General features: G+C 40.7%; 1 protein-coding gene across 4 annotated transcripts in view; it reads left to right on the forward strand.

Annotated features, from left to right (window-relative positions):
* XPO7 (exportin 7) overlaps positions 1–27,310 on the forward strand; it is an 87,618-nt gene that overhangs the window by 49,990 nt on the left and 10,318 nt on the right. For 2 of the 4 annotated variants that reach the window (XM_055349554.2, XM_019032472.4), the window contains exons 3-21: positions 579–672; positions 1,240–1,406; positions 2,978–3,043; positions 5,784–5,888; positions 7,471–7,636; positions 8,878–8,951; positions 11,186–11,305; positions 12,833–12,979; positions 13,737–13,909; positions 15,739–15,932; positions 16,680–16,785; positions 18,229–18,364; positions 18,868–18,941; positions 20,087–20,167; positions 21,394–21,457; positions 21,866–21,974; positions 22,923–23,029; positions 25,407–25,495; positions 26,531–26,638. In XM_055349554.2, coding sequence (XP_055205529.2) covers positions 579–672; positions 1,240–1,406; positions 2,978–3,043; positions 5,784–5,888; positions 7,471–7,636; positions 8,878–8,951; positions 11,186–11,305; positions 12,833–12,979; positions 13,737–13,909; positions 15,739–15,932; positions 16,680–16,785; positions 18,229–18,364; positions 18,868–18,941; positions 20,087–20,167; positions 21,394–21,457; positions 21,866–21,974; positions 22,923–23,029; positions 25,407–25,495; positions 26,531–26,638 — 2,180 coding nt within the window. Of the gene's footprint in view, positions 1–578; positions 673–1,239; positions 1,407–2,977; positions 3,071–5,783; positions 5,889–7,470; positions 7,637–8,877; positions 8,952–11,185; positions 11,306–12,832; positions 12,980–13,736; positions 13,910–15,738; positions 15,933–16,679; positions 16,786–18,228; positions 18,365–18,867; positions 18,942–20,086; positions 20,168–21,393; positions 21,458–21,865; positions 21,975–22,922; positions 23,030–25,406; positions 25,496–26,530; positions 26,639–27,310 lie in introns of all 4 variants that reach the window. The other 2 variants (XM_055349553.2, XM_055349555.2) reach the window with 1 other exon arrangement.

The following is a 27,310-nucleotide window of genomic DNA, read 5'->3' on the forward strand; positions in this document are numbered from 1 at the left end:
ATTTTTCTTTCTCACAAATAACCTTAAGTTTACTTTTAAACTATCATATACATTCCCCAGCCCAATAGCTGATTGATAGCTGCGCTAATGGAAAGATACAATTTGGAGATTAACTATACAGCATAGTGTGATGGTTTCCTCTAATACTTCTTTTCTTTTTTCCCCAATATCATGCCATAGAAATATTTTGAGGTGAAACTTTGAAATATCATTATAACAGATACTGAGGGGAGATTTCTTGGTTTAAATGAGGGGAGAGATTTTTTTCTAATCTGTTTTTCTGAAAAAGATGCCCTCTAGTGTCTGTCCCTCAGAGTGAAGCAGATATCTCTATTAGATTCAGCTTGATCAGACGGTTCACTTTATCTTCCCCGTTGTTCATTGTTGAAGTCAGCTAAATAAACTTATGCTATGTGGTTCATTTTTCCTCAGAGCAGTAGACCCTCTAAAATCCAGAGGATCAAATCTGCCAAAACTGATTGCCTTTTCTTGAATCTCAGCAGAGATCTCCAAGTTAAAAACCTTGTGACTGGCTTACTCAGTACAATTTTAAGTCCTTTTTCCCTCTCTTTTCACAGTCCTCTTACTCCCAGTTACTGGCAGCTACATGCCTTACCAAGCTTGTATCACGCACAAACAACCCCCTACCATTGGAACAGCGAATAGATATTCGTAAGTGGAGAATTTTCTGTTCTGTCTTGAAGAAAATAGTTTGTTTAGTGATGTGCTAGTAATAGTCAAATGTATGTGTTTGTTCAATGATATGCTGAGATTGCTAACCATACAAAATGTCTAGAATCCAGTTCGTTTCCAGAATTTGGGGCTCATGAAAGTGAAGGGCCCGACGCAATAACTTCTGGATAAAGCCTAAGTCCTCCCTTTTGTTATCGGGAGATTTCTTCATTCATCTTTTCTTTACTGCCACTAATAACTAACAAAAACATTGTTAATGATTTTGAATTCTGTGTAGACCACGTTCTTTAGCTACCTAGGGATAGAGTCAAAGCAGCTATACTGCAAATTCTTCATGTGACAAAATAAAATTCTGAATTAGAACACCTACTAATCTTAAATTTAAAGTCCCATTTGGAACAGTAGCATAAATAATTAAGACAGTTTGCATTAAATAGTCTAAATTTATAATTTCTTGGCCATTTAGCATGTCTAAAGATATACACCCTTCTCTGGCAGAGCTTTCTATTATGTGGATTGGTTTTGTTTCTTGTTTTTTTTTAATAGGGAACTATGTGCTCAACTACCTTGCCACTCGGCCGAAGTTGGCTACTTTCGTGACACAAGCACTTATTCAGTTATATGCCAGAATCACAAAACTGGGCTGGTTTGACTGTCAGAAGGATGACTATGTCTTCAGAAATGCAATCACAGACGTCACAAGGTTTTTACAGGTACAGTGTATATATTTGATGAAATGGGAATGGGAGAACCAGCATATACATATATATAAACACACACACACACACACACACAACTTAACACGCTTATCTACTTTTTAAACATGACACAAAATAGAATTATATGATATATTCTCTTCTGCATGTTTTTTACCCTTAATAGGTCTTGGTAGTGTTTGCATGTTGGCAAAAACAAACCATGTCTCAGTCTTTCAAATTCCTACGTATGGTCCCAAGCAAAAATATGATTAATTAATTAGTTAATATTTTATAGATGGGCATTTCTTTCGAGTGTTAAATTAATACTTCAGTGAATAGCCCAGTACATATATTTTGAATAAGTGCGTTTGTAGGGTCAATTCCTAGCCTTGGAAAGATATTTCCAAGTTATCCTCAAAAAAGTTATACAGCATGCACTTCATGATGATGTTTTGGTCAACAGTAGACCACATATACAACAGCAGTCCCGTAAAATTATAATGGAGCTGGGAAAAAAATGGAGCCTAGTGATGTCGAACTGTCTTAATGTTGTAGCACAATTTATTTTTTAAGTAAATTTAGTGTGGCCTAAGTGTACATATTTATAAAGTCTGTAGTGGTGTACAGCAATGTCCTCGGCTTTCACATCCACTCACCACTCACTCACTGACTCACCCAGAACAACTTTCAATCCTGTAAACTCCATTCATGGTAAGCGCCCTATACAGGTGTAGCTTTTTAAAAAAAAAATCTTTTATGCTGAATTTTTACTTTATCTTTGCTATGTTTAGATACACAAACACTTACCATTGTTATAGTTGCCCACAGTATAGTCACATGGTGTACAAGTTTGTGCCTAGGAACAATAGCCTGTACCATACAGCCTAGATGTGTAGTAGATTGTACCATCTAGGTTTATGTAAGTACACTCTATGATGTTAGCACAACAGTGAAATCCTCTAATAACACATTTCGTAGAACGTGTCGCCATCATTCAGTGACTCATGACTGTATCTACTTCCACAAACAGTTGATAAGAGGACCTGCTTACCTCAGCCCTGGAAGCTAAACTTAATTTTTCTAATTTAATAGGTTAAAAAAATTGGTATCTTATTGTTTGGGTTATGAGTGAGACTGGATAAATTTTGATATGTTTATTTATTGCTTATATTTGTTTTTCTGTGAACTTCTATTTATATCTTAACCACACTTCCTCGGATTCTTTACCTTTTGCTTATTGTTTTATGCATTCTCTTTATAAAATGTGTTACTTACTTGTCATTTACTTTGGTGATGTGTTTTGCAATTTACTTTTTAAAAATGTATATGCTGTAATGCTTATGGGAATTTTTTTAATGTAAAAGTTTTAAATTTTGATGAAGTCAGATTTGACAGTCTTCCTTTGTGGTGACAGTTAGGTTTTATGTCCAGCAAAACAACAGTTTTAAACTATGATTCCTTGCTGCCTTGTCTAGGCAGTTTTACTAATGACACAGGAACCCATCATTCGAAAGTATGAGTGCATTCCAAATGCCAAAACCAAGCACACATGACAACTCTTTCTACCTTATACTTTTTTTAACCAGGATAGTGTTGAATACTGCATCATTGGTGTCACAATTTTATCTCAGCTAACCAATGAAATTAATCAAGTAAGTGCTACAGCCTTCCTCATTGAAGTAAGTGCCATATTTTTTCTTAGTATTGGTGTTTTCTGCTGTGTGTGGGATGATCTTTTTTGGCAGTTGTGTGCTTTTGCGGTAAGTGATTAATGCCCTTTTGAAACAAAATAGTTCCATTGGGTTTTCCTCTGTAATTGCAACTCACCTCACTTTTTGTCCTGTTCCCTTTCTGTCTCCAGGTTGTTTTCCCCTTCTCCATCTTAGCTTTTTTTTTTTTTTTATTGGTACTAATTATCATTTTAGAGATAAAAGCGATCCCAGCACTTTGGGAGGCCGAGGCAGGCGGATCACCTGAGGTCAGGAGATCAAGACCAGCCTGGCTAACATGTTGAAACCCTGTTTCTACTAAAAATACAAAAAATTAGCCGGGCGTGGTGGCATGTGCCTGTAGTCCCAGTGACTTGGGAGACAGGCAGGAGAATCGCTTGAACCCGGGAGGTGGAGGTTGCAGCGAGCCAAGATCGCGCTATTGCACTCCAGCTTGGGCAACAAGAGCGAAACTCCATCTCAAAAAAAGCAAAATACTACTGCCTTGCCCATGAAAGAGAATGACTTCAAAAAAGAGACCATAAAGGTCGACCTTTTATGTGCCCCTTCTGCTCCTATATACTTTAAATTTTTTAAATGGTCATTGATGCCACAGAATACTACAGAGGAAACACCAGTGGCTTTCTTCTGCCCTGGCTATATTTTAGTCATTTACTTTTTTATCCAGCTAAAAATTTGTGATTATAGAACAGGCCCGTATCAATATTAGTTATAACATCTCACCCTTAAGTTGGAAGCATATTAATGATATCAGCATTACTGTTGCTATTGCTCATAATTCTGCAGACATTTTTATTAACCCTGAGAAATCTTAACTGTGAGTTGGTCCTATTTCAAATGTGTTAGCTTAGAGCCTGTGAAAATTGGGAGTCCATGTTGTGTTTTCTTGCCACATGCAATCCCCGTTGTGATCAGTAATTACCAAAATAATAACAGCTTACACTTTTGAGTGATTACTGTTACCACCATTCTAAGCACTTTATAGTAACTAATTTTATTCTCAGAACAATCATATAAGGTAGGTACTGTGTTTATCCCATTTTCTGGATCAGGAAACTGAGGCACATAAAGATGAAATCATTTGCCTAAGGTTTCACAAGCAACAGATGTGATTCAAACCCAAATAGTCTTATTCTAGGGCCTGTGTTCTTAACAACTAATGTACTATTTAACCACTCTTATCTTTGCAGCAGAAGAGCAGATGCATTAACTAAGGATAGAGATTGTGGACTTAATGTTTTCCCCTTTGAAGCTTGGCCCCACAGAGTACATAAATTTTGATATATGTATAATAAAAAACTTCAAGATTTTACTTTTCTAAGAAAGTGATGAAATTTTGTGTAGCATTTAGTGTGTAATCATTCTCTGTGTTATGATCAGTATAACATTGTATGATACATAATCTAGCAAGACCTTTATTATCTAAGACACATGATAACACAATGACAGAAGCAAGAATTGGAGAATATTTTGAGCCTCTAAACAATTTGAATTTTCCATTGTTTTGTGATTGTCAGATTCAAAAAAGAAAGTATATTTCTGTCACTATTCTTACTTAGAACCTAGAAATAAAATTAAGAAGACTTGATTGTCAGTAATCTTACTGCCTTACACTTTAATGTGGCAAAAACAAAATGAGTCTCCTCTTGGATGAATTGATCAGTAAACAGAAGAGATTTAAGCTTTCAGTACATGGTTAGACTGAAAATACTCCTGACAACTTTGAAGTTATTTTATTCCACATATTGAGTGCCTACTGTGTGTTAGGACTGGGAGCATACTAAAGAAGTAAAAGATTTAGTTCTTAACCACAAAAACATAAATTTAGCTGAAAAGACAAGAACAGGGAAAGTCAGAGACCAATACAACTACTTAAATTAAGTTTTCACTTCTGGGGTATAGAGAATATGTTGAAATAGGTTAGAAAAGGAGGCGAATATTATGGGCTGTTGTCATTTGTAAATTCTGCAGTAACTTCAGCATTGAGGGTTTTTTTTTGTTTTTGTTTTTGTTTTGAGTTTTGCTTACTGAAATCAAAGCGTTGTTACTCTGTCTGTGGGTGTTTAAGAGACAGGATCTCACTCTGCTGCCCAAGCTGGAGTGCAGTGCTGCCACGAATGCCTGGGCTCCAGGCCCTCCTGAGTAGCTAGGACTTACAGGCATGCACCACCACACCGATTTTTTTATTTTTTTATTTTATTTTTTTTTAGTTTTTAGAGGTGGTGGGGGGTCTTACTGTGCCTGCTTCTGGGCTCAAATGATCCTCCTGCCTCAACCTCCCAAAGTTCTAGAATTACAGAGGTGAGTCACCACGCCTGGCCCATTAAGCCACAGTACAACATGAAAGTAATTATCAGTAACGTCTGCCAACAATTTAAGTTTTACCTCCCTGAATACAGAGGAAAATAAGAATTTGCAGCAGAGATTATCCATCCTTTTGTTTTCCCTCTGTAAGCTAGAGAGAAAGGATACCCTGGCTATTAGCAGTTTACTATCCTCCATCCTTTCACTAGATAGCGTTTCACAATAATTTAAATGTTAAAAATGTATTTTATGTTTATGTTGCTCTTACTGGAAATCCTTCTAGCTTATAGGAAGTCTACATGAAAAATACTTTTTTTGCAATTAATTCTTTGCATTGGTTTCTTCTTTTTCTGCACAGGCAGACACCACCCATCCTTTAACCAAGCACAGAAAAATAGCCTCTTCTTTTCGCGATTCATCATTATTTGATATCTTCACACTTTCCTGCAATTTACTAAAACAGGTGAGCATGTAGTTTAGGTCATATTTCCCAGTTTCTTTTGAAAGAATGAGAATGGATGGGAACTTGTTAAATGTCAGCTTTTAACTGATCCCACGAGAGTTTATGCATCTGTTTAATCATCATCTCTTATATAAGACTCATAGAGGCATTGAAGAAACTGGTCAGAGTGACCACTGAGGTTGGAGAAATGATTGTCACTTCCCTGTTTCAGATCAGTTCCCCTAGGTAAAGAGCAGTAAGTGAGCACTTATCCCATACTCCTATCTTAAAGGGATCTAGTTTACCTAACTCAGAGTTTGAAGTTCTGTTGTTGTTGTTTTTATAACCACATAAAATCTTTCTATATGGTGCGAAAGCATGTTAGTTTTATGGTGTTTGGATTCTTAGTGCTCTGAAAGTAGGTTCAGACTACGTTGTTAGCATACAGAAACCAGGCTGGTTCCCCTGTCCCCCGCTGAGTTAAAAGCAGCACATAAACAAGTAACATCTGTAAGGAAAAGTAGATTTTGAATTTTTAACATCCATTTAGATTTAATAACCTGGAGGAGTAGACAGTATCACATAAGGAAATTACCTGTGTTAAAATCGAAAGTTGGTGTTTTCAATTCATTTATTGATAGAGCTGAACTAAGAAAGAAGTGTTAAGCTGGGAGTTCCACACAGTTGTAACACAGCTCGGATGCTTTGTCCCTATAGAAAGCTAAATAGGGTTAGCCTCTGGCTTTTTGTTCATTTTTGTGGTTTTGTTCTTATTTTCCAACATTTCCCAATTTTAGTTTTGGAAGCCAGTTTGTATTCTTTCTGTTATTCCAGTTAACGATATTCATCTTTTTCCTCAATGACTTAGTTTTACCTTAGAATTCCCAAATAATCCTCGGGTTAAGCAAAGCTGCCTAGCAAAAGCTGTTGCACCCACTGGAGGGGAAAAGCTTTTGAGAAAACTAAGGATTGAATCCTCCTTACTGATACCATCAGGAACAAATAATTAGCCAGCCAGTCACGGAGGCTCAGCTGGTATAACCTTGGAATGGGACAGGCACAGTAGCTATGGCCAGTACTCACCTGTAGTCTGCAGGTACATTGCAATGAGTAAATAAAATTCAATGATGATTTTAATTCTGGTTTGAGAGATTTTTGGTGATGGTGGTTGTAAAAACGAGGAAAGAAAGTAGGGCAGGGTGTTAAGCATCCTCAGAGCTCCCTCCAGAGTTTAATCCCAGCCCTGTCTAGAAATAACTAGGATCTCACATGCCAATAAAATGACCACAGGAGCCATATTGCTTCAGAATTCTCTGTGACCATTATGTCTACATTGTGTGAGGAGTATAGTAAGTGTTAAAACAGGGCTTTCTTTAAATACCAACTTCATGTTTTTATAGTAAATATGTTTTAATAGTATATAAGGAGCTAGGTATTTTCATAGTCACAGGTGATAGAAGTACCACATCTTTGGAGAGAAGGGGACATTTTACTGTGCTAACATATAGCCCTCCTTTTTTGACTTAACAGCTTTGTTGAGTCTGGGAGCAAGCTGGGAAGAGAGGAGTGATTTTGGGGACTCATTATGTGGTAATTTTTACAGGCTTCAGGAAAGAATCTAAACTTGAATGATGAAAGTCAGCATGGCTTGCTCATGCAACTGCTCAAGCTCACTCATAACTGCCTCAACTTTGACTTCATCGGCACTTCCACTGATGAGTCCTCAGACGACCTGTGTACAGTGCAGATTCCCACCAGCTGGAGATCAGGTAACAGAACTTCCTCCACCTCAAAGGCTGTCACTCCCCTACAGAGTGTCTGTAGAATGATCTAAAGAACTCCTGGCAACTCCTGTGTATTCTGAGGGAGAATTGAGAAAAAATTCTAACGTCTTTTTTTGTTTGTTTGTTTTTTAAAGACAGGGTCTCACTCTGTCACCCAGGCTGGAGTGCAGTGGCACGATCACAGCTCAGTGCATCCTCAACCTCCTGGACTCAAGCAGTCTTCCCATCTCAGCCTCCCAAGTATCTGGAACTACAGGCACATGCCACCACACCCGGCTAATTTTGTTTGTTTATGTTTTGTAGAATTGGGGTCTCACAGTGTTGCCCAAGCTAGTCTTGAACTCCTGGGTTCAAGTGATTCTCCTACCTTGGCCTCCCAGAGTGCTGGAACTACAGGTGTGAGCCACTGTGCCCAGCCAGTAACATCTATTTTATAATGTTGGGGAGGTTGTTGGAGTAATCTCATAGATCCCCCAGTGTCAAAGAACTTTTAAAATTGCTGATTAATAATAGATATATATTTCACCTTCTTGCATTAATTGCCTAGAGACTTCCGTAATCTATTTAGGGTAATAACTATCTTTAAAAACAAAATCAAACACAACAACTTGTTCTTATGTTTGTCTTTGTATTCCAGAAGGATAAAAGTTTTAAATTCTTTTTATGGACAGAGGTGTTCAGGTTAAGTTCTCAGAGAATTGAAGAAATCTGTTTCTTAGAGAAGCTAAAATAGTACTTTGAAAAAAAGAAAAGAGGCCGGGCGTGGTGGCTCACGCCTGTAATCCCAGCACTTTGGGAGGCCGAGGCAGGCAGATCACTATGTCAGGAGTTCAAGACCAGCCTGGCAAACATGGTGAAACCCCGTCTCTACTAAAAATACAAAAATTAGCTGGGCATGGTGGCACGTGCCTGTAATCCCAGCTACTCTGGAGGCTGAGGCAGGAGAATCCTTTAAACCGGGACCTGGGAGGCAAAGGTTGCAGTGAGCCGAGATCTCGCCATTGCACTCCAGCCTGGGCTACAGAGGGAGACTCCGTCTCAAAAAAAAAGAGAAAAGAAAAAGGGAAACCAAAAAGCCCGTATTTGCTTATCACTTCCAAAGGAAATAAATACTCTGTAAGATAAGTAGGCAGAAGGATGTGCTCCCTGATGTATGGTGCTGGAAGTACGCCAGCGGCAATGTTCATACTTAATAAAGTGATGTCTTTTGTCTTTTTCTTCCCCAGCCTTCTTAGATTCTTCAACCCTGCAGCTGTTTTTTGACCTGTATCATTCCATCCCTCCTTCATTTTCACCTCTGGTGAGTCAGGACTACCGTTTCTTAAAGCAAACCTATTCATAGAAGATAGCAATGGTGAATGAACCTTATATTCGTTTTGTTTTATAAAATTATACAAGTAAAGCATAGAAATACTAGGCTAGTTATCTAGTCTTTTGAGATTAAGCTTGTAGCCTAAAGGTTCCAGCCATAAAGTCTTAATTATTTTTAAATTATTCCTGTCTAAAGGCCAATTCCTGCAGATGGTCAAGCTCTTTTGGGTCTCATCGTGGATCTGACTTTATGCTGTTCCTCAAACGGCCACAGGCTAGCACCTGGGGATTCACCTAATACTGTCTAGTTGAACTATTAAGATTGTCCTGACTCAGAAAACCCCTTAGGTGTACATTAGATTGTCATAAATGGAAACTGTGATGAGAAGGCTAATTTGCATACTTACCCTGAATAACATTTGAAAGCTATTGGGAATGGTGTATTTCTCCTTTAAAGCCATAATTAACCTAAAACCTCCAAATTCATTCAGGTTCTAAAATACTATTGGTCTGGTATTTCAGATTGTTGGTGTAAATTACCGGTTGGTGTTATACACAAAATATATAAAGAAAACACAGTGAAGTAATGAGTGGTGTGCATAGTGTTTGTTCAGTAGAGGACTTTTCTGGCCATTGTATCACTTCTCCAAATTAATGTAGACCTTTGTGTTTGCTGAAACATGATTTCAGTGTTGTCGGGTGTATCGTTAAGGTTACTGCAAGAAAAGGTAGCACAGTCAAGAGGGATGATTAAGAAAGTACTACTTGCAAAGGTATGGGTAAAATTAAGGGACACCAGCACGGGGTGGTGGTGCATGCCCCTGGGGCTGGCAGTAGTGGGGAGCCTCAAAGGGCAAGTGAAGGAAACCTGGAGAGAGTTGAAGCTGTGTGTCTTAGAGGAGGGCTGGACAACAAGAACTACAGCCATCACTAGAGAAACTCTGCCACTGCATAGCCAGCTGGATGGTCGGAAGAGGGGTACCCTGTTCCCTCTGCCCTCTAATCTCCTGCTTGTACTTTCCATTGGTTGAAGCCAACTAGAAGCCAGAGGGCAAGGGAGCTTGGCTGCTCTCCTCAACAGAGGTCAGCCTCCTAGGGAATAGGGCAGGGTGGAAAAGGGTCGAAAGCAGATCTAGAGGGGCAAACAGAGAATGTAACTATCTAACACAGTGGGAACAGGGGGAAATGTCTTCAGGGATAAAGCTGGGTTGTGTTTTTTTGTTTGTTTGAGGCAGAGTTTTGATCTTGTTGCCCATGCTAGAGTGGAATGGCACTACCCATGGGTTCAAGCGATTCTCCTGCCTCAGCCTCCTGAGTAGTTGGAATTACAGGCATGAGCCACCACGCCCAGCTAATTTTGTATTTTCAGTAGAGACAGGGTTTCTCCATGTTGGTCAGGCTGGTCTCAAACTCCCGACCTCAGGTGATCTGCCTGTTTCAGCCTCCCAAAGTGCTGGGATTACGGGCGTGAGCCACCACGCCTGCCCAAAGCTGGCTTTTTTTAGGGCCCAGATATGATATGCTTATTTCTTTTTTTTTTTTTTTTTCTTTTTTTTGTTTTTGAGATGGAGTCTCTCACTGTTGCCCGGGCTGGAGTGCAGTGGCGCGATCTCGGCTCACTGCAGCAGCCTCCGCCTCCCAGCTTCAAGCGATTCTCCTCCCTCAGCCTCCCAAGTACCTGGGATTACAGGTGCCTACCACCACGCCCAGCTAATTTTTTGTATTTTTGGTAGAGATGGGGTTTCACTATGTTTGCCAGGCTGGTCTCAAATTCCTGACCTCGTGATCTGCCCGCCTCAGCCTCCCAGAGTGCTGGGATTACAGGCGTGAGCCACCACGCCCGGCCGATACGCTTATTTCTTTATAGCATGTAATGACATAAGCACATAACATCTACATGTCAAACTCAGATTAGCCAAGAAAACTAAATCTAAAACTTTAAAGTATAAATTGCTCGATATTTTTAAGGGTGAAATAACGTATCTCAGCAAGAACAAAGATGCCATTGGAGTGGTCAAAGGAATTTGTACCTAAGGGAATTTCCAAACTGAATTTAACGGGCTGCTATGGTCTGCTTGGATCTGTGTTCTTTTCTTTTCTCTTTTTAAAATAATGTTGCTTCAGATATCCTAAAGAAGGATATTGTAGGAGGTGGAACGTTTCTGGTGAAAGTAACTGTACAGTCTTTTTAATCGTTGTGTTTGGGTTCTGCCCTGCATTTAGGTATTATCCTGCTTGGTACAGATCGCTTCAGTCAGAAGATCCCTGTTTAACAATGCAGAGAGGGCCAAGTTTCTCTCTCATCTTGTTGATGGTGTTAAACGAATACTGGAAAACCCACAGGTAAGTTTATCTGAGAATTTACATATGTATAGGATTAGTGTATGCCCAGCTGTTACGAGTCAGAAGGAAATCCATCCCGAGGCCCAGTAAACAATTCAGTCTGTTCTTCAGGGAAGACTGATGTGAATCTCTATTTGTAGGCCAATTCTGAGATTATTTGCCCAAAAGAGGAGCTTATATCCTCCAGCTTCAGAAATGTAGGAGTTACAGGAAAGAATCACTTCGCTATAAGGAAATAAGGAAGAAGCTAGTCATTTTTCCCCCCAAGAAATTAAGAATCTAACATCTCCGGGCACAGAGGCTCACGCCTGTAATCCCAACACTTTGGGAGGCCAAGGTGGGCAGATCACTTGAGGTCAGGAGCTCAAGACCAGCCTGGCCAACATAGTGAAACCCTGTCTCTACTAAAACTACAAAAAAAATTAGCTGGCCATGGTGGCGTGTGCCTGTAATCCCAGCTACTCGGGAGGCTGAGGCAGGAGAATCGCTTGAACCCGGGAGGCAGAGGTTGCAGTAAGCCGAGATCATGCCATTGCGCTCCAGCTTGGGCGACAGAGTAAGACTCCGTCTCAAAAAAAAAAAAAAATCTAACATTTGGTTTTTGATTTTGTTTACCATTTTTAAAAAATGTTTATCAGTAACCTAAGTATACAGGGCTGCTTTTAGGTGGGAAGGAAGATACTTCTTTCAAACGTTAATTTCATAACTCGATTGCCCTTTTTGTCTTTTGAAGTCCCAGTGATTCAGTATTTTTTTGAAAGTATCACTTCTCTATACTAGAAGAAAATTAAAAAGCAGTTTATTTCAAAATATACTCAGTTTTGTCCCTCTTTTTAAAATTCATTTATTCATTCAACAAATTACATTGAGTACCTACTCTGTGCCAGGGATACACGGGTGAACAAAACAAAGTCTTAGCCCACATATGCTAACAGAAGAAGACATATCAGGAAACATACAATTAAATATACTGGTAGAATAGATTTTAAAATAGCTGTAATATTTGCTATGTCATATAAACACTACTATATGAATAAATTACAGTAAGTGATATAAATATATGAAACATTTGTATAACTTTGCTAACTATCAGTTAGTTGTGCTGAATGATCAGTTTGACAGACGTGGAAATGAAAATTTCATTAGATTTCCTTTGATTGGTAACAATAAGAAAACAAGTCAGTCACGTCTTAGGTCGTGCCCACTTCTGCTATAATGAGCTTTACAGCCTCAGTGTGATCCTCCTGGGCTTCTGTTTCAAACTCTGTCCATTGAGGCTAATAATGTCATCTCATGTGATTATTATTGTGAACATATGAGATAATAAATGTGACTGTCCCTTTTCAAAGTGACTTTAAAAAATTGTTTCTGAACATTATGCAGATGTATCATTCTGAATCATGACCTGCAGCCCAGAAGTTAAAAAGTAGATTCTACCCCTTCCCCCATGCCATCTCAAGTATACATCATTCTTGAAGTATGTTAAGGCACATTTTACATTTTATTTTTCTCCTCTGCTACTGCCAGAGTTTATCAGACCCAAACAATTACCATGAGTTTTGCAGACTACTGGCCCGATTGAAGAGTAACTATCAACTGGGAGAATTGGTAAAAGTGGAAAACTACCCTGAGGTCATCCGATTGATAGCCAACTTCACAGTGACCAGCCTACAGGTTTGTCTTTGGTTACTTGTGTCTTCCTAAATACTGGAATTTCTTGCTTGTTGGTTTTAACCATGTACGAATATATTTTTTTTTCTTGGCAAAGGTAACCATAAGTACAGTATAGCCCTACAGAGTAGTTACTATTGTGGCCTGTGATTTACATTTACACAAGTGCAAGTAGTGTGGGGAGAGGAACATGCGGGAATTACTAGGATAATATTTAGATTCATCCCAGAGAGAATTAGCTCATAGTCACCCCAAAAAAGCCAAGGTTGGAACAGGGAGCTAGACAGAAGAGTAAAAAGAGAGTTGATGCCCTCTCTTTCTTAGTCGTGTAATATAGAACAATGGGTCTCAAATTTTATGGCTTGTATCACAGTCATCTAGGGGACTGATGAAAAAATATAGATTCTTGAGTCTTATCCCCATAATTTCTGGTTCAGTAGGTCCAGGGTAGAGCCTTGGTGTTTCTAACAAGTTCTTCAGGTGATTGTCATGCATACTAATGGTTGAGACCCACTTACATATGGCTTTCCTTATGGTAAGGCTTACACAGCCAGCATAGAGTAGCCCTTCTTATTAGATGCTTAATCTTGAAAATACTAATAAACACATTAAACTAGTTGCCATACACAGAACAAAGCCCACAAAAGTCTATCCTCTTTTTAAAAAAAAAGAAAAAGGTCTTTATCTTCTATGTCAATGGCATGGGACTAACACGTACAGAAATGAAAAATATGCCTTCTGCTTTTCTACTTTTCTTTAGCACTGGGAATTTGCTCCAAATAGTGTGCACTATCTTCTGAGCCTGTGGCAGCGGCTGGCAGCCTCTGTGCCGTATGTCAAAGCCACAGAGCCCCACATGCTGGAAACTTACACTCCTGAGGTCACCAAAGCCTACATCACATCCCGGTTGGAATCTGTGCACATCATACTGAGGTAAGGAAACTTAGCCTCATTCATTCCCGCACCAGTGGCCTGTTGTCACACTTCCTAGAGATCAGACACCCCATTGGCAAAGAGGTACTCGAAGCGTGTCTCATTGGAGCCACTACTGTTCATGGTTCTTCTTCCTTGTCAGCAGAGTAGCATGAGAGCATAAAGCCTGATAGAATAGTCTTGTCTCTTGAACATTTATATTCTATTCATATTCCCCCTTTTCACTGTCCATAGCAATATCTTTGAATAGAGTATATCCATATAATGTTTGTCCTTGCCGCTGTTTTTCTTTCAATGTGAGAAACATTTATAAGATATAGATGATAAGAATTATGTGTAACTTATAGGTGCTTAATGTGAACTCCTAAAGAAGTAAGTGGATAAAGATTACACAATCTAGTTATCAATTCTAATTCCAGAGCTAGAACACATAAGAATTCTAAGCCACTGATGACTGATTGCTTTACATTCACACATGGTTTCTGTCTACATTGACTTAACTGAACCAAAAACCCGTAGCTAAAGAAATGTCAAGCCCTTTCAAAAATTACCTATATTAAATGAAGTTATAGCCCTGTTTAGGTAGCTTTCTTGTTTTCACTGGCTGTTTGTCAAGAGAATTTACTTGGAGTCTAAGGGTCTGGGGCCTTTTTAAGTTGGATTCTTAATTGGCTTAGCCCCAAGTGCATTGAATAGTCGTGAGTTATAGTCTTAACTGTTGATGACTTGAATCAGTTCAAAATTTGAGTATTCATGAAGTTCACCAGCAAGCCTTCTTCTGTCACCTCCATAGCTTCCACTCCTGAGGATTCCGCTGGCTTCAGTGAGGCATTGTTGGGGAGTGGTTACATGTTTGTAGGCTCTGGGGCCAGATAGCCAGTTAGTAGCTCTGTACTCTTGGGCAAGTTGCTCCATTTCTATATTTGTAAAATTCAAATAATAATAGGCCTACCTCATAAGGTTCTTACAAGGATTAAATTAATATGACCTGGCACAGTGTGTAGCACATGGTAAGCACACAGCTAGTTTTAGTGCTGCTGCTCCTGCTGCTGCTGCTGCCATTATCATACTGCAGTGTAACAACAGAAGAGCTCCTCATTGGACAAGATGTTAAAATCTAGGAGCTGGCAGATAAGGCAAGACCTAGTACAGGGCCACAATGCCTTGTCTGCAATTCCAAAGTCAAAGATGTGACAAAAGAAATTTCCTCATCAGTTTGGCTTTAAATTCACTTGTTACAAAACCGGACGGGAGTTGGTATGAGACCATTTATAGTTTTTTTAAAATCCTACTTAGTATGACCATTTATAATATTCATAAGTTTTGCTACAGGAACGTTGAGTTTGATGTGCCACAAAGCCCATCAAGGGTTTTATATGATATGGTAGAAGCATCCTACTGCCTTCCTCCAATTTGAAAAGTTCTGAATTCCAAGACACATCTGGCCACAATGGCCTCCCACACAGGACTGTGTACTTATCCTACAGTTTACTATAGTCAAGAACAAGCGAAAGACTAAGAGTCAAGAGGTCAGAGAGTTGAGAAGGGCAGGACTTTGAGGTTTAAGGCAGAAAAACATTAAGAGTTGAGAATTCAGATTGTAAGATTTGACACCAACAAGCAGAATATACCTAAGGGAGACTGATGCTAGGGCGAAGACATTGGCCTTCTGCCTCATTAAACATTCTTCCTTGGGAAAAAGTAATGTCGGGATGTAGACCTCTACAGTCAGAAATGGTGGCTAAGTGAAGAAGTCAGAGAGCTGCTATACTGGGCAAATCAGTAGTCATATTTTAAGAGAGCTGCCTTCCTTCTTCCCTTGGGAATAGAGATGGCCTGGAAGATCCCCTGGAGGATACGGGGCTGGTCCAGCAGCAGTTGGACCAGCTGTCCACCATTGGGCGTTGTGAATATGAGAAGACGTGTGCACTCCTCGTGCAGTTGTTCGACCAGTCGGCCCAGTCATACCAGGAGCTGCTACAGAGCGCCAGCGCAAGCCCAATGGACATTGCAGTGCAGGAGGGTGAGTGTGCAGCATGCTGGGAACTCTAGACCTGTGAGGAGATGTTGTCTAGTACCCCTTCGCTCATTGCCACCTCTTTCCTACCTCCCTGCAAAAGAATTCTTTCATCATCAGTTGTCTCCATATGCACAAGAATCTTTATGAATGAATAAATCCCTCAAGGGACTAGGGAAGAAGAACTGAAATCACATCTGCAGTGGGATTTTGTTTTAAGAGATGAGGTCTCGCTATGTTGCCCACGTGGGCCTTGTACTTCTTGGCTCAAGTGATCCTCCTGCCTCAGCCTCCCGAAGTAGCTGGGACTACAGGCATGTGCCACCACACCTGGCTCCTGTCTGCTTTTTAATGCCCCACAGCACAGCTGGGACCAGGCCGAGAGGTTTATGACTGCTAAATAAAGTCCCAGGGGAAACAGGGAGATAAGTACAGATAGTAACCTGGGCTTCCTCTTTTTACCGGGCCTGGCTGGTGTTTGTAACATGGCACTGTGCCCAGCTTGGGTGTTTTTAACTCTAAGGAAATACTACACTAAAAATAATGGCCTTGTCTGATACAGGAACATTGGTTACCTAACGAATTTCCCTCTTAGCATTGCCCTTACCAAAGCAGAGAAGTAGCCATTCTCTGTAAGAAAAGTAAGACTTCATGATTTCACCACAGTGTTCTTAAGATTAAGGAAGTTCAGAGTGAGGAATGTCTTCAAGAAACTGTGACTGGAGGTGACACTGGGTCTGTCTCCTGCTGCAGGAAGGCTGACATGGCTGGTTTACATTATTGGAGCAGTGATCGGTGGCCGGGTTTCTTTTGCCAGCACTGATGAGCAAGACACCATGGATGGTGAGCTTGTCTGTCGGTAAGTGCTCCCCACAGAAGCTCTCCACTCTGCCTCGTTGGCACTTCTCCACTCCCCGATAGGGTCCTCTCCACTTACAGAACGTAATCTGAACATGCTAACTGCCCATGAGACACAGCTTTCAAGCCTTTTGTAAGTGCCATGATAACTCTGCCTATGATCTTTACTTTAAAATAAAAAACCAGCAATAATTCAGCAAGGAAATAATGGATACGGAATTAGGAAAACTAAAGCAGAGATTCTCTGTTAGGTCTTTTTAAGAACAGTATCTCAGAGTTAGTAAAATATGGACTGCTTTTGCCATCCCAAAATAAGTCTAAAAGTAAACTGCAGTTCTTTAAAGTTCACCAGAGATGGAATTACAGAGTTCCTACAGCCTTTCAAATCTCTTGGCCATACATTTCAAGTTATTTTGCATCTGTGCAATTCTCATTTTATCAAAACTTTTTTTTTTTTTGGAGATGGAGTCTCGCTCTGTCACCCAGGCCAGAGTGCAGTGGCGCTATCTTAGCTCACTGCAACCTCTGCCTCCCTGTTCCAGGTTCTCCCGGGTTCAAGCGATTCTCCTGCCTCAGCCTCCCAAGTAGCTATGATTACAGGCATGCGTCACCACATCTGGCTAATTTTTGTATTTTTAGTGAGACGGGGTTTCACCATGTTGGCCAGGCTGGTCTCGAACTCCTGACCTCAGGTGATCCACCTGCCTTGGCCTCCCAAAGTGCTGGGATTACAGGCATGAGCCACCGCGCCCCGCCTTCAATATATATATCTTCTGAAAATCCTCAATTGTCTCTTTCCACCCCCATTTTGTTTATCAGATGCCCATTTGCCCAGAGGTCCCTTAATCCTGAAAAAAGTCTCCATAGCATTTTCCCACTGGCATTTTTTGAAGAGTTGAGCAGAGCTTTAATAAGAATGAAATCTAATGCCTTTCCGATTCTGCAGCCGAGTTCAATACTGTGTGTGTCATAATATAAATTTAGTTCAAACAATGTCTTGCAGATTGGTTCTGAGCTTGAGTGTAGCAACACAATGATGGAGTCTCATTCACTCATGGTGTGTCACAAATAGTTAACTATTCCCACACTCAAATATCAAATGACTCACTTATTATGACATCTGTATTCGCATTCACTCACTTGCATTCCAGTATCCTTTCTTTTGGGGAGAAGGTACAGAGAAAAGAGATGAAGTCACAGACAGTATTTCTGCTAGTAATCCCTGGAAGTGTTACCTACCTGTGAACATCATCCTTCATGTGTCTCCAAAAAGATCGAAAACTCCTGGTCTAGTCCTGCCTCCCTCATTTATGTAGATGAATTTGGTTGCAGGAGGTTGCTGTACCCAAGTACAGGCATATACGACCATGTCAAGATAGCTTGGGTTGTCTAGAGTAAACAGGATGTCCTGCTGTTGAGAGAATCATTGCTCCTCTTCCTCCAGGGTGCTCCAGCTGATGAACCTAACAGATTCTCGTTTGGCCCAGGCGGGTAATGAGAAGCTAGAGTTGGCCATGCTGAGCTTTTTTGAACAGTTTCGTAAGATCTACATTGGGGACCAAGTGCAGAAATCCTCTAAGGTAACAGCCTCTCAATTGGCTCCCCTTAGTTCTCACTTCTCACTTGTGGGATTGCTGATGGAGGGAAACAGTTGCTGATAGTTCACATAACCTCCAGATTTCACGTAATAGGACAGTCCAAATGTTTTCTCTTAGTCTTTAAATTCTGGGAGAGTCATCAAAGAATCGGGCCCATTTAGTGCTCCATATGCTTAACAAATGGCCAGTCCAAGCATCTGTTGTTCTCCCACAAATGGGCAATTCTTAGTCTCCATGCATGAATTAATACTCAGAACAGAAGATTTGGGCTGTCTTTTTGCAATTTCAGGATTGAAAGGGACCAGTAAGATTGCTCAGCATCTGTCCAGTAATACTTGGAAACTAGCTTATCCCTTCAGTAAAACCCTCTCTGGGATTCTTGTCCATTTTCTTCCACATCTTACCCATGAGTGTGGACAAAAATAGTACCAGGATGTGATTGTTGTAATTCATGTGTTCTGGTTACTTTCTCTTCTTAACACCAGCTGTACCGCCGACTCTCAGAAGTTCTGGGCTTGAATGATGAGACCATGGTCCTAAGCGTCTTCATAGGAAAAATGTAAGTGTTTCAGCTTGCCACCAGCAAGAGTCCTTTGCAATCCTGTTGCAACTGTAAAATGTGATCTTGGCATTGTGCTGCCAGTGCCTGGTATTCCAGCATTGATCGTTTGCGTCAGAAAATTGTGCATTTGAGTGTGTGACAAGCTGTGCTTAGAGATATGGCCCGGCCCCAGAGCATTCCAGGCTTGTACAGGCAAGGATTTAATTTTGTTCTTGGAGAATCTCCTCTTTAGCCTCTGGAATCACAGGTGAAACTCTGTCATGTCATTAGCAAAACAGACCTCCACCCCAGTAATTGCTGCTCAGCCCCTCACCCAGTTGCCGTGCTCCAGGGATGCCCAGCATAGGCATTCACTTTCTGTTGCTGATTTCCTCTCATTATCCCCTCAAAGGGGAAAGCCCCACTTAAAAATGGGCTTATTCCTCCCAGGAAACATCACACCCTTTAAGAGTGTTGAGTCTCCAAAATCTAGTGCTGCTGTTTGAACTGTCTTCAGAGTTGGAGCTCCTAATTGGCCCTTTTTTATTTTTTTTTTTACGTTATACCCCTTTGGTTACATTTTTCCCTTTTTAGGAGCTCAATTTATCAAAGCACACACTAGGAGCCAAATATATTACCCAGGGCTGTGTGCAGAGTGACATTTTGCCTCCTACCAACTGTCCCAACCGTAAACACTCATATCCATGAGCTGGTTTAATAATTTAAGATGGAAAAAGCAAAGGGGGTCTAAAGGACTCTGCCAGCCAAGAATCCAGAAGCAAGGGCTACTAGAATTCTGCAGCTGACAGTGGATGGTGCAGGTGCAGAATTGCATACGTCTGCATGTTATCACTGCCGCAGAAATCTCTTACCCTTGCTGCAGAAATCAGCCCTGGAGTGCCCCAGAATTCCAAGGGCCTGGGTATGGGCCAGTGTAGCTTTGGAACCAAGTAGTGAAGATTATCTGAAGGATAATTTTTCTAGTCAACCAAATGTAAGTACAGAGATTTCCTACCCATCTTTTTTTGTGGTCGTGATGTCTGTGAATTGGTGGTGCAGATGTGTGGTGACTTTTGATGAATGACTTTCTTCTTCTCCCAGCCCTCAAGGAAACCAGCAAATCAAAAGGGTCTCCTGCTTTTTTTTTTCTTTTTGTCCTCCAGCATCACCAACTTGAAGTACTGGGGCCGTTGTGAACCAATCACCTCCAAGACACTACAGCTTCTCAATGACCTCTCCATTGGATATCCTTTTCTAAGCTAGCTTCTGTGCACAACAGAAACTGGCATGCCACAGTCTTAGAATCATGGCCTCCTGCTCTTTCCACTTCAGTTTAGCTGTAGTGTGTACTCACATATCTTCCATTTTCCTAGGAGTCCAAAAAAACGCCAATGCCCATGCAGAATATAGGAATAATTTCAGACCCCAAAAATGAGCTGACACCCAACCTGATAGTTTAGTACAGATTTATCCCTGTCTATTCCTAAGTTCCAGAAGTGCATAGTAGCCCCATCTCATAGGTGCACACTCTGTGTGACCAAGGTTTTAGTATCCACAGTAGAGACAAAGTCCTTCTTAGGTTGTCCCATCAGCTGGTTGGTAGAAACATCCTGATTCCAAGCTTTGTGATTGAAGTGATGACTATGCTTCCTCTTGACTTGAATTAGGTCTGCTATAAAGTTTGAATTGCTCTAGGGCAGCTTTTCACAACCAGGGGTCCACAAGAAGGGTAAACCCTGTAAAATTATTGAAGTGACTTTCTTCTCGCTTTTCCAAATGCTGTATATAGCTAGTACCATTCTAAATAGGAGAGAAGTTCATTCATTATACACAATATATGCCTCTTAGGCAGGAGTTTAAGGCCTAATTCTCCCTTGGAACCCCCCGCTGAGAAAAGCCCTTTTAGACTATTCATGATTATTTGGGGAAACTGCTAGGTTTATTCTATTTTCTTACAAATAGGAGTTTGGTATAGGTGTTTGCTTTTTTTTTTTGAGATGGAGTCTTGCTCTGTTGCCCAGGCTGGAGTGCAGTTGTGCGACCTCGGCTCACTACAAGCTCCGCCTCCCAGGTTCATGCCATTCTCCTGCCTCAGCCTTCCGAGTAGCTGGGACTACAGGCACCCGCCACCATGCCCAGCTAATTTTTTGTATTTTTAGTAGAGGTGGGGTTTCACCGTGTTAACCAGGATGGTCTCGATCTCCTGACCTCGTGATCTGCCCTCCTCGGCCTCCCAAAGTGCTGGGATTACAGGCGTGAGCCACCGCGCCCGGCCAGTATAGGTGTTTTCTTACTGATTAAATAGTGCTTAGAAGAGAACGCATTTTTTCATATTTGGCAGTGGTATACTCAAGTATTTTTTAAAAAATAAGATATTTGGGTGAGCTGTCCTTTATTCTGGAAAGTTTCCATCTGCCTTAGAGTTTCGGTCTGCTTCACACTTTCCTTGACCTTCTTCCTTTGTCTTCACGTACAGTAGTGTAAGGAAGCTAGTGAAGCTTAGTGCGGTACAGTTCATGCTGAACAATCACACGGTGAGTGACTTTAGCTTTTTTTCCTGGCCTTCCTACCACCCACACATACACTTTCTCGACACATAAAGGAGATATGTAAACTGAGGTCCCGGGTATTGCTACAGCAAAGACTGTGGTCCTGATTCCCACGACACTGCCAGATTATACTTACGTCATCAGAGTGGCTCTTTGAGATCCAGATGATCTGAGTTATGGTGAAGTCACTTACTGCTACTCATACTGCAGATAAATTAGTAGTAGTGACAACGGTAGCCTGCCTTCAAAAAAAAAAAAAAAACACCTTCAGATCCTCAAGGAATGACTACATAACCATTGGCTTGAAAGGGCTCAGTAATTCTCTGATTACTGGCTTGCATTCTGCCTCTAACTCATGTTTTTACCTTTAACTTCTTTTCTTTTTTTCAATAGAGCGAGCACTTTTCATTTTTGGGTATTAACAATCAGTCCAACCTGACAGACATGCGGTGTCGGACTACCTTCTACACAGCACTTGGGCGTCTCCTCATGGTGGATTTAGGTACCGTAAGAAATCGTAGTGGCTCATGAAGTCATCTGGCACTATTCTAAATTTTTATTTGAGGACTGAAAACTAGATGTTGGGGAGGCCTTTTCTGTTTTTTCAACAGTAACAAAACTATCTGAAATAACAGCCTGATTTCACCAAGAACAGATCATGCTGTCGAGGTCCTTATAACTGGAAGAGAGTAACAGTCTGCTCCTGAAGTTTTCATCTGATATGCAGTGGCTTTAAAATTCTCTTCACATTCCTCGGGTGTTAAATAAGGGAATTGAGATTCCTAAATGTATCTTTTTGGCCAGATAACTTCTCCACCCCACAATGAGGTGTAAACCCACTTGAAACAGTCAACACCACTTTTTATTATCCAGTTTTCTAGCACAGATGAGCCAGAAGGGCTTAATCACTTTTGCAGCAGTAGTGGTGATATTAGCAGTTTCAGGTCAGTTAATAACTAAAGCTCAGTGGTATTACTCTAATTTCGAGCTGTTTAAATTTAATCCTACTAAAATGACGTAAAACCTTCTAGGTTTATGAAAGATGACTTTTTAAAAAATTAAGTGTGAATGAAACCTCCGTACCCATTAAAGTTTGAGTCTCATCTGGTTCTCATGCACCAGCTTCAGTCCTTTCTCCACTGACTCACTAATTCTCAGCAAGGATAAATAAATAACATAGTACCTTACACACATATGAATCTCTTGATACTGTGGCTCAGCATCAACAAACCTAGCCTAGACTAGGTGATTTCTGTTGTCATCTTCTAGTTTAAAAATTCTGTTTCTATATATACATGTTGCTCTTACATTGCTACTAATACCTGTTGGGATAATAAAGGGACCCCCTTGAGTTCTCCTGGGTTTGCTCATCTTTCATCCCATCTTCCCATATATGCACAGCTTTGAATTCTTGGTATTGGGGTTACACCCTGGGATGTTTCCTTTACAGGAGAGGATGAAGATCAGTATGAGCAGTTCATGCTGCCACTCACAGCAGCATTTGAGGCTGTGGCCCAGATGTTTAGCACCAATAGTTTCAACGAGCAGGAGGCAAAGGTGAGTGAGTCTTTCACCCAGTAATTAATCAGCTTCTGGTTTAGGGCAGTCTCTGATTGAAAATCGTGCTTGACTGTAAACTATCCACTGCCTTAGCTTTTTTTAATGTCTTGGACTTCTAGGGTTTTGGAATTGCAGAACCAGTATAGATTTGTAAACTTCTATTTTTATATTACAATGTATTTACTTAAGTAGTTCTTAGGATTTTTTTTTGTCTGAGTTTTCAAATATATTAGCATAAAGTTGTTTACAGTTTTCTTACTGCATTTTTAATCTCGGTTTTATCTTTAATTGCATCCCATTTTCATTTTTAATACTGCTTATTAGTGACAAGTTAGGTTTTCTTAAAATTGTGGTAAAAAACAGAAAGTTTACCATCTTTACCATTTTTACATGTACAGTTCAGTGATGTCAAGTATTTCCACATTGTTGTGAAATAGATATTCAGAATCCATAATTTTAATATGGAACATTTTCATTATTCAGTTTTTTGTGATTTCTAATTTCCATTGAGATTTCTTCTTTGACACTTGAGTCACTTAGAAAGGTTTAAGAATTTCCACATATATGGGTTTTTATTTTTGATTTTTTTTAGAGACAGACTCTGACTCTCTTGCCCAGGCTGGAGTACAGTGGCATGATCCTAGCTCACTGCAAGCGTTGAACTCCTGGCTCAAGCAGTCCTCCTGCCCCAGCTTCCCACGTGGCTAGGATTATAGGCACGAGACACGATGCCCAGTGAATTTCCACATATATGGAATTTTAAGTTCTTGTTTTCTAGCTCTTAGAATTGTCATTCTTGATTGTTGCTTTCTTCATCTTTTTACTTCATACATACTGTTCTCTTGACCTGTATAGATCTCTGTGTCCAAATCAGAAGACACCAGGATGTTACTATTGGTAGGACTTTTTACAGTATTCCTCAGGGCACCAAGGCTGAATGGTAGAACTACCAGCTAGCCAGGGTATTGCCAGAAAAAAATGACAGGCTTTACCTAACATTCTAAAGCTCTCCTTTTTCATTTTTAGCCTTTTCTTTTTCCATCTACAAATCAGCAGGGTAGACAGAAAGCAACACCACTTAATGCAACCCTCTCTCCCCTTTACACTTGTATTTTAGAGTCTGAGATAGGTACCATTCAAAGCTTGGGTTATTGTGGAACATATTACCAACTTTAGGCTAGAGTATCAACCAATATCAAGGATTTAGGGATATCAGTGAATATCAGCCCTTTTTCCCATTATATGGTATTAGTTTCATGTAAAGCAAGTAAAATTAACCAAAAGAACAACCTTGGTAATGGACTACAGCTGTCACCCACTTCTTTGTCATGTCCCATGTAAAGTCTTTTAAGAGACTGACCAAGTCTTAGACTGGAAAACTGAGCTTGTGGTATTGGCTTAGGAGAGAACTGTTTGCTTACAAGCAGACTGTTAACAGAAGTGATGTCGTTTTTGCCAAATGTGTCAAGATCCCCAAATGTACAACCTTCTTGAGCACATTTTGTTGTTGTTGTTCTGTCTCCACGTTTGGAGACAACCCCCAAACTATGATTTTTATAGTAGTTTTATTGCTGTTCACGTCCCAAGTAAAAGTTTTATTGAGAGAGTGAGTATTGGATTTGGAGTCTTGGTATTATGTATGAGTCCTGATCTGGACCCTCCTACTACCTAGCAACATGACTGGGGGAAGTTTTTTGGCCTCTTTAAGCCTCAGTCTGTTTTTCTGCAAATGGAGAGTACTGATTAAACATAGTCTTATCTAGATGGCCCACCCAAAGACAGAGGTGCTGTGTAGACTCCCCTTTGTCTTCCTCCTGGCAGGGCCTGCATCTGACTTCCTTTAGGGTATATATGGCTCTTCCACCTCTTCTTCTTTGGGACTTCTGTTTTTCTTTTTTGCTTTTTTCTGGCTTTTTGTTTCTTTGCCGTGTCTCTCTCTCTCTCTCTCTCTCTGTCTCTCTCTCCCCCGCCACCCTCTCTCCCCCTCCCTCCCCTCCTTTCCTCCCTGGGTGGACTCAAAGCTTTTTCACTTTTTACATGTGATGTATTACTTCAATGTCTTAAAACCTTATCAGCCTCTATTTTTGCTACGAACCAGGAACGTATTTTCTTGGCAAAACAAACTTCCAAAGCTAATTTTCTTGGCATAACAAACTTCCAAAGCTAACAAACTTCAAACTTCCAAAACAAACTTCCACTGCTAGAATGAAAATATGCCATTCTAGCATAGAAGATATTGAATCCGAATATTTGAGAAGGAGTATATGTTGAACTGTGAGAGGAAGAATTTGATGATACATGTGTGGAATCCTCATCAGATTGTTACAGTTTTGTCTTTTCTTCTATTTTAACACATTTTTGCCTTCTACTACAGCGAACTCTAGTTGGCCTAGTAAGAGACCTGAGAGGGATCGCTTTCGCTTTCAATGCCAAGACCAGCTTCATGATGCTCTTTGAATGGATGTATCCTAACTCAAACTAGGAGCACACTACAGCCTGCCTTAACTGGAGTGTGATTGGGTGATAGGGTCCAGAGACGGTGTGGGGGGAAAGGAGGGTAGTGAGGCAGAGAAGATGAAGAGTTAGCCAGAAAGCCTGCATGTGTCCTGGAAGCCACCTTATGACAGACATAAGGTTGTCTGAGATTAGAACATGAATGAAGTAGTCTCCCAGTTTCTCTTTTGGATCTCAAATATAAATGCCTGTGGAACCATATACCACTGTAGAACTGTTGGTTTTGCTATATTTAGAGAGATGTTTCAGTCTGCTGAAAAAAATAAAAAGGCCGGGCACGGTGGCTCACGCCTGTAATCCCAGCACTTAGGGAGGCCGAGGCGGGCTGATCATGAGGTCAGGAGATCGAGACCATCCTGGCTAACACGGTGAAACCCCGTCTCTACTAAAAAATACAAAAAATTAGCCAGGCGTGGTGGCGGGCGCTTGTAGTCCCAGATACTTGGGAGGCTAAGGCAGGAGAATGGCATGAACCCGGGAGGCGGAGCTTGCAGTGAGCCGAGATCGCGCCACTGCACTCCAGCCTGGGCGACAGAGCGAGACTCCATCTCAAAAAATAATAATAATAATAATAATAATAAACAGCTTTTACAAATTAGGAAGTCTAACTTTACTGACTTCATACCCTTGTGAAGATTATTTCAAACCCAGGTGTCTCTTTAATAGTTATGTAAAGGAAATGAGCTGATCCCCTATAATACCATAGAAGTGATGAAAGGATAAATAACAGTATGAAATACATGATGCTCTTCAGAAGAAAGGCACTATGTAAACTAAAATGTATTATGAGATGCCTTTTACAGGTTAAAGAACACAAAATCACTTTAGTATCTTCTGGTTAGAAAGACTCCAAGATTAGCAAGCAAGAGACAGGAACTTAAAGAACTGTAGTTTGACAAGTTTTGCTTGGCTAGTGCTGAGAAACTATTTTAAATTCTGTACCTTTCTGGAATCAGAAATCTTTCCTTAGCTTCTCATTTACAGATATCCATCCTATATGCCAATTCTCCAACGGGCAATTGAGCTCTGGTACCATGATCCAGCCTGTACTACACCTGTACTCAAGTTGATGGCTGAATTGGTTCATAATAGGTAAGCAGGAGGCAGAGCTTGCAAGGGCACATCTGCCCTCTTATCTGAGAGAATTTGCTGTATCTAGTGCTTTGGGCAGATTGTGGGAAATAATAAGATTCACTACTGCATTTTAAAATTCGAAAAGTTTTTGTGTTTTTGTTTGTGTGAAAGAATAGTATTCCTAACTACACAAAACCATAGTCAACTGCAGGAAATAAGTCACTTTTTTTTGTTTGTTTGTCTTGTTTTTTTTGAGGCGGTGTCTTGCTGTCTCCCAGGCTGGAGTGCAGTGGCACAATCTTGGCTCACTGCAAGCTCCATCCCCCTGGGTTCACACCATTCCCCTGCCTCAGCCTCCGGAGTAGCTGGGACTACAGGCACCCGCCACCACACCCGGCCGATTTTTTGTATTTTTAGTAGAGACAGGGTTTCACCATGTTAGCCAGGATGGTCTCGATCTCCTGACCTCGTGATCCGCGCGCCTCGGCCTCCCGAAGTGCTGGGATTACAGGCGTGAGCCACTGCGCCGATCCAATAAGTCACTTTTAAAAAGAGTCTCCAGTGGGGCATGGTGGCTCATGCCTGTAATCCTAGCTTCTTGGGAGGCCGAGGTGGGCAGATTGCTTGAATGCAGTAGTTCTAGATCAGCCTGGGCAACATGGTGAAACCCACCTCTACAAAAAATTAGCT

This window comes from Gorilla gorilla, chromosome 7, assembly GCF_029281585.2.
Source record: "Gorilla gorilla gorilla isolate KB3781 chromosome 7, NHGRI_mGorGor1-v2.1_pri, whole genome shotgun sequence".
Classification (NCBI taxonomy): Eukaryota; Metazoa; Chordata; class Mammalia; order Primates; family Hominidae; genus Gorilla; species Gorilla gorilla.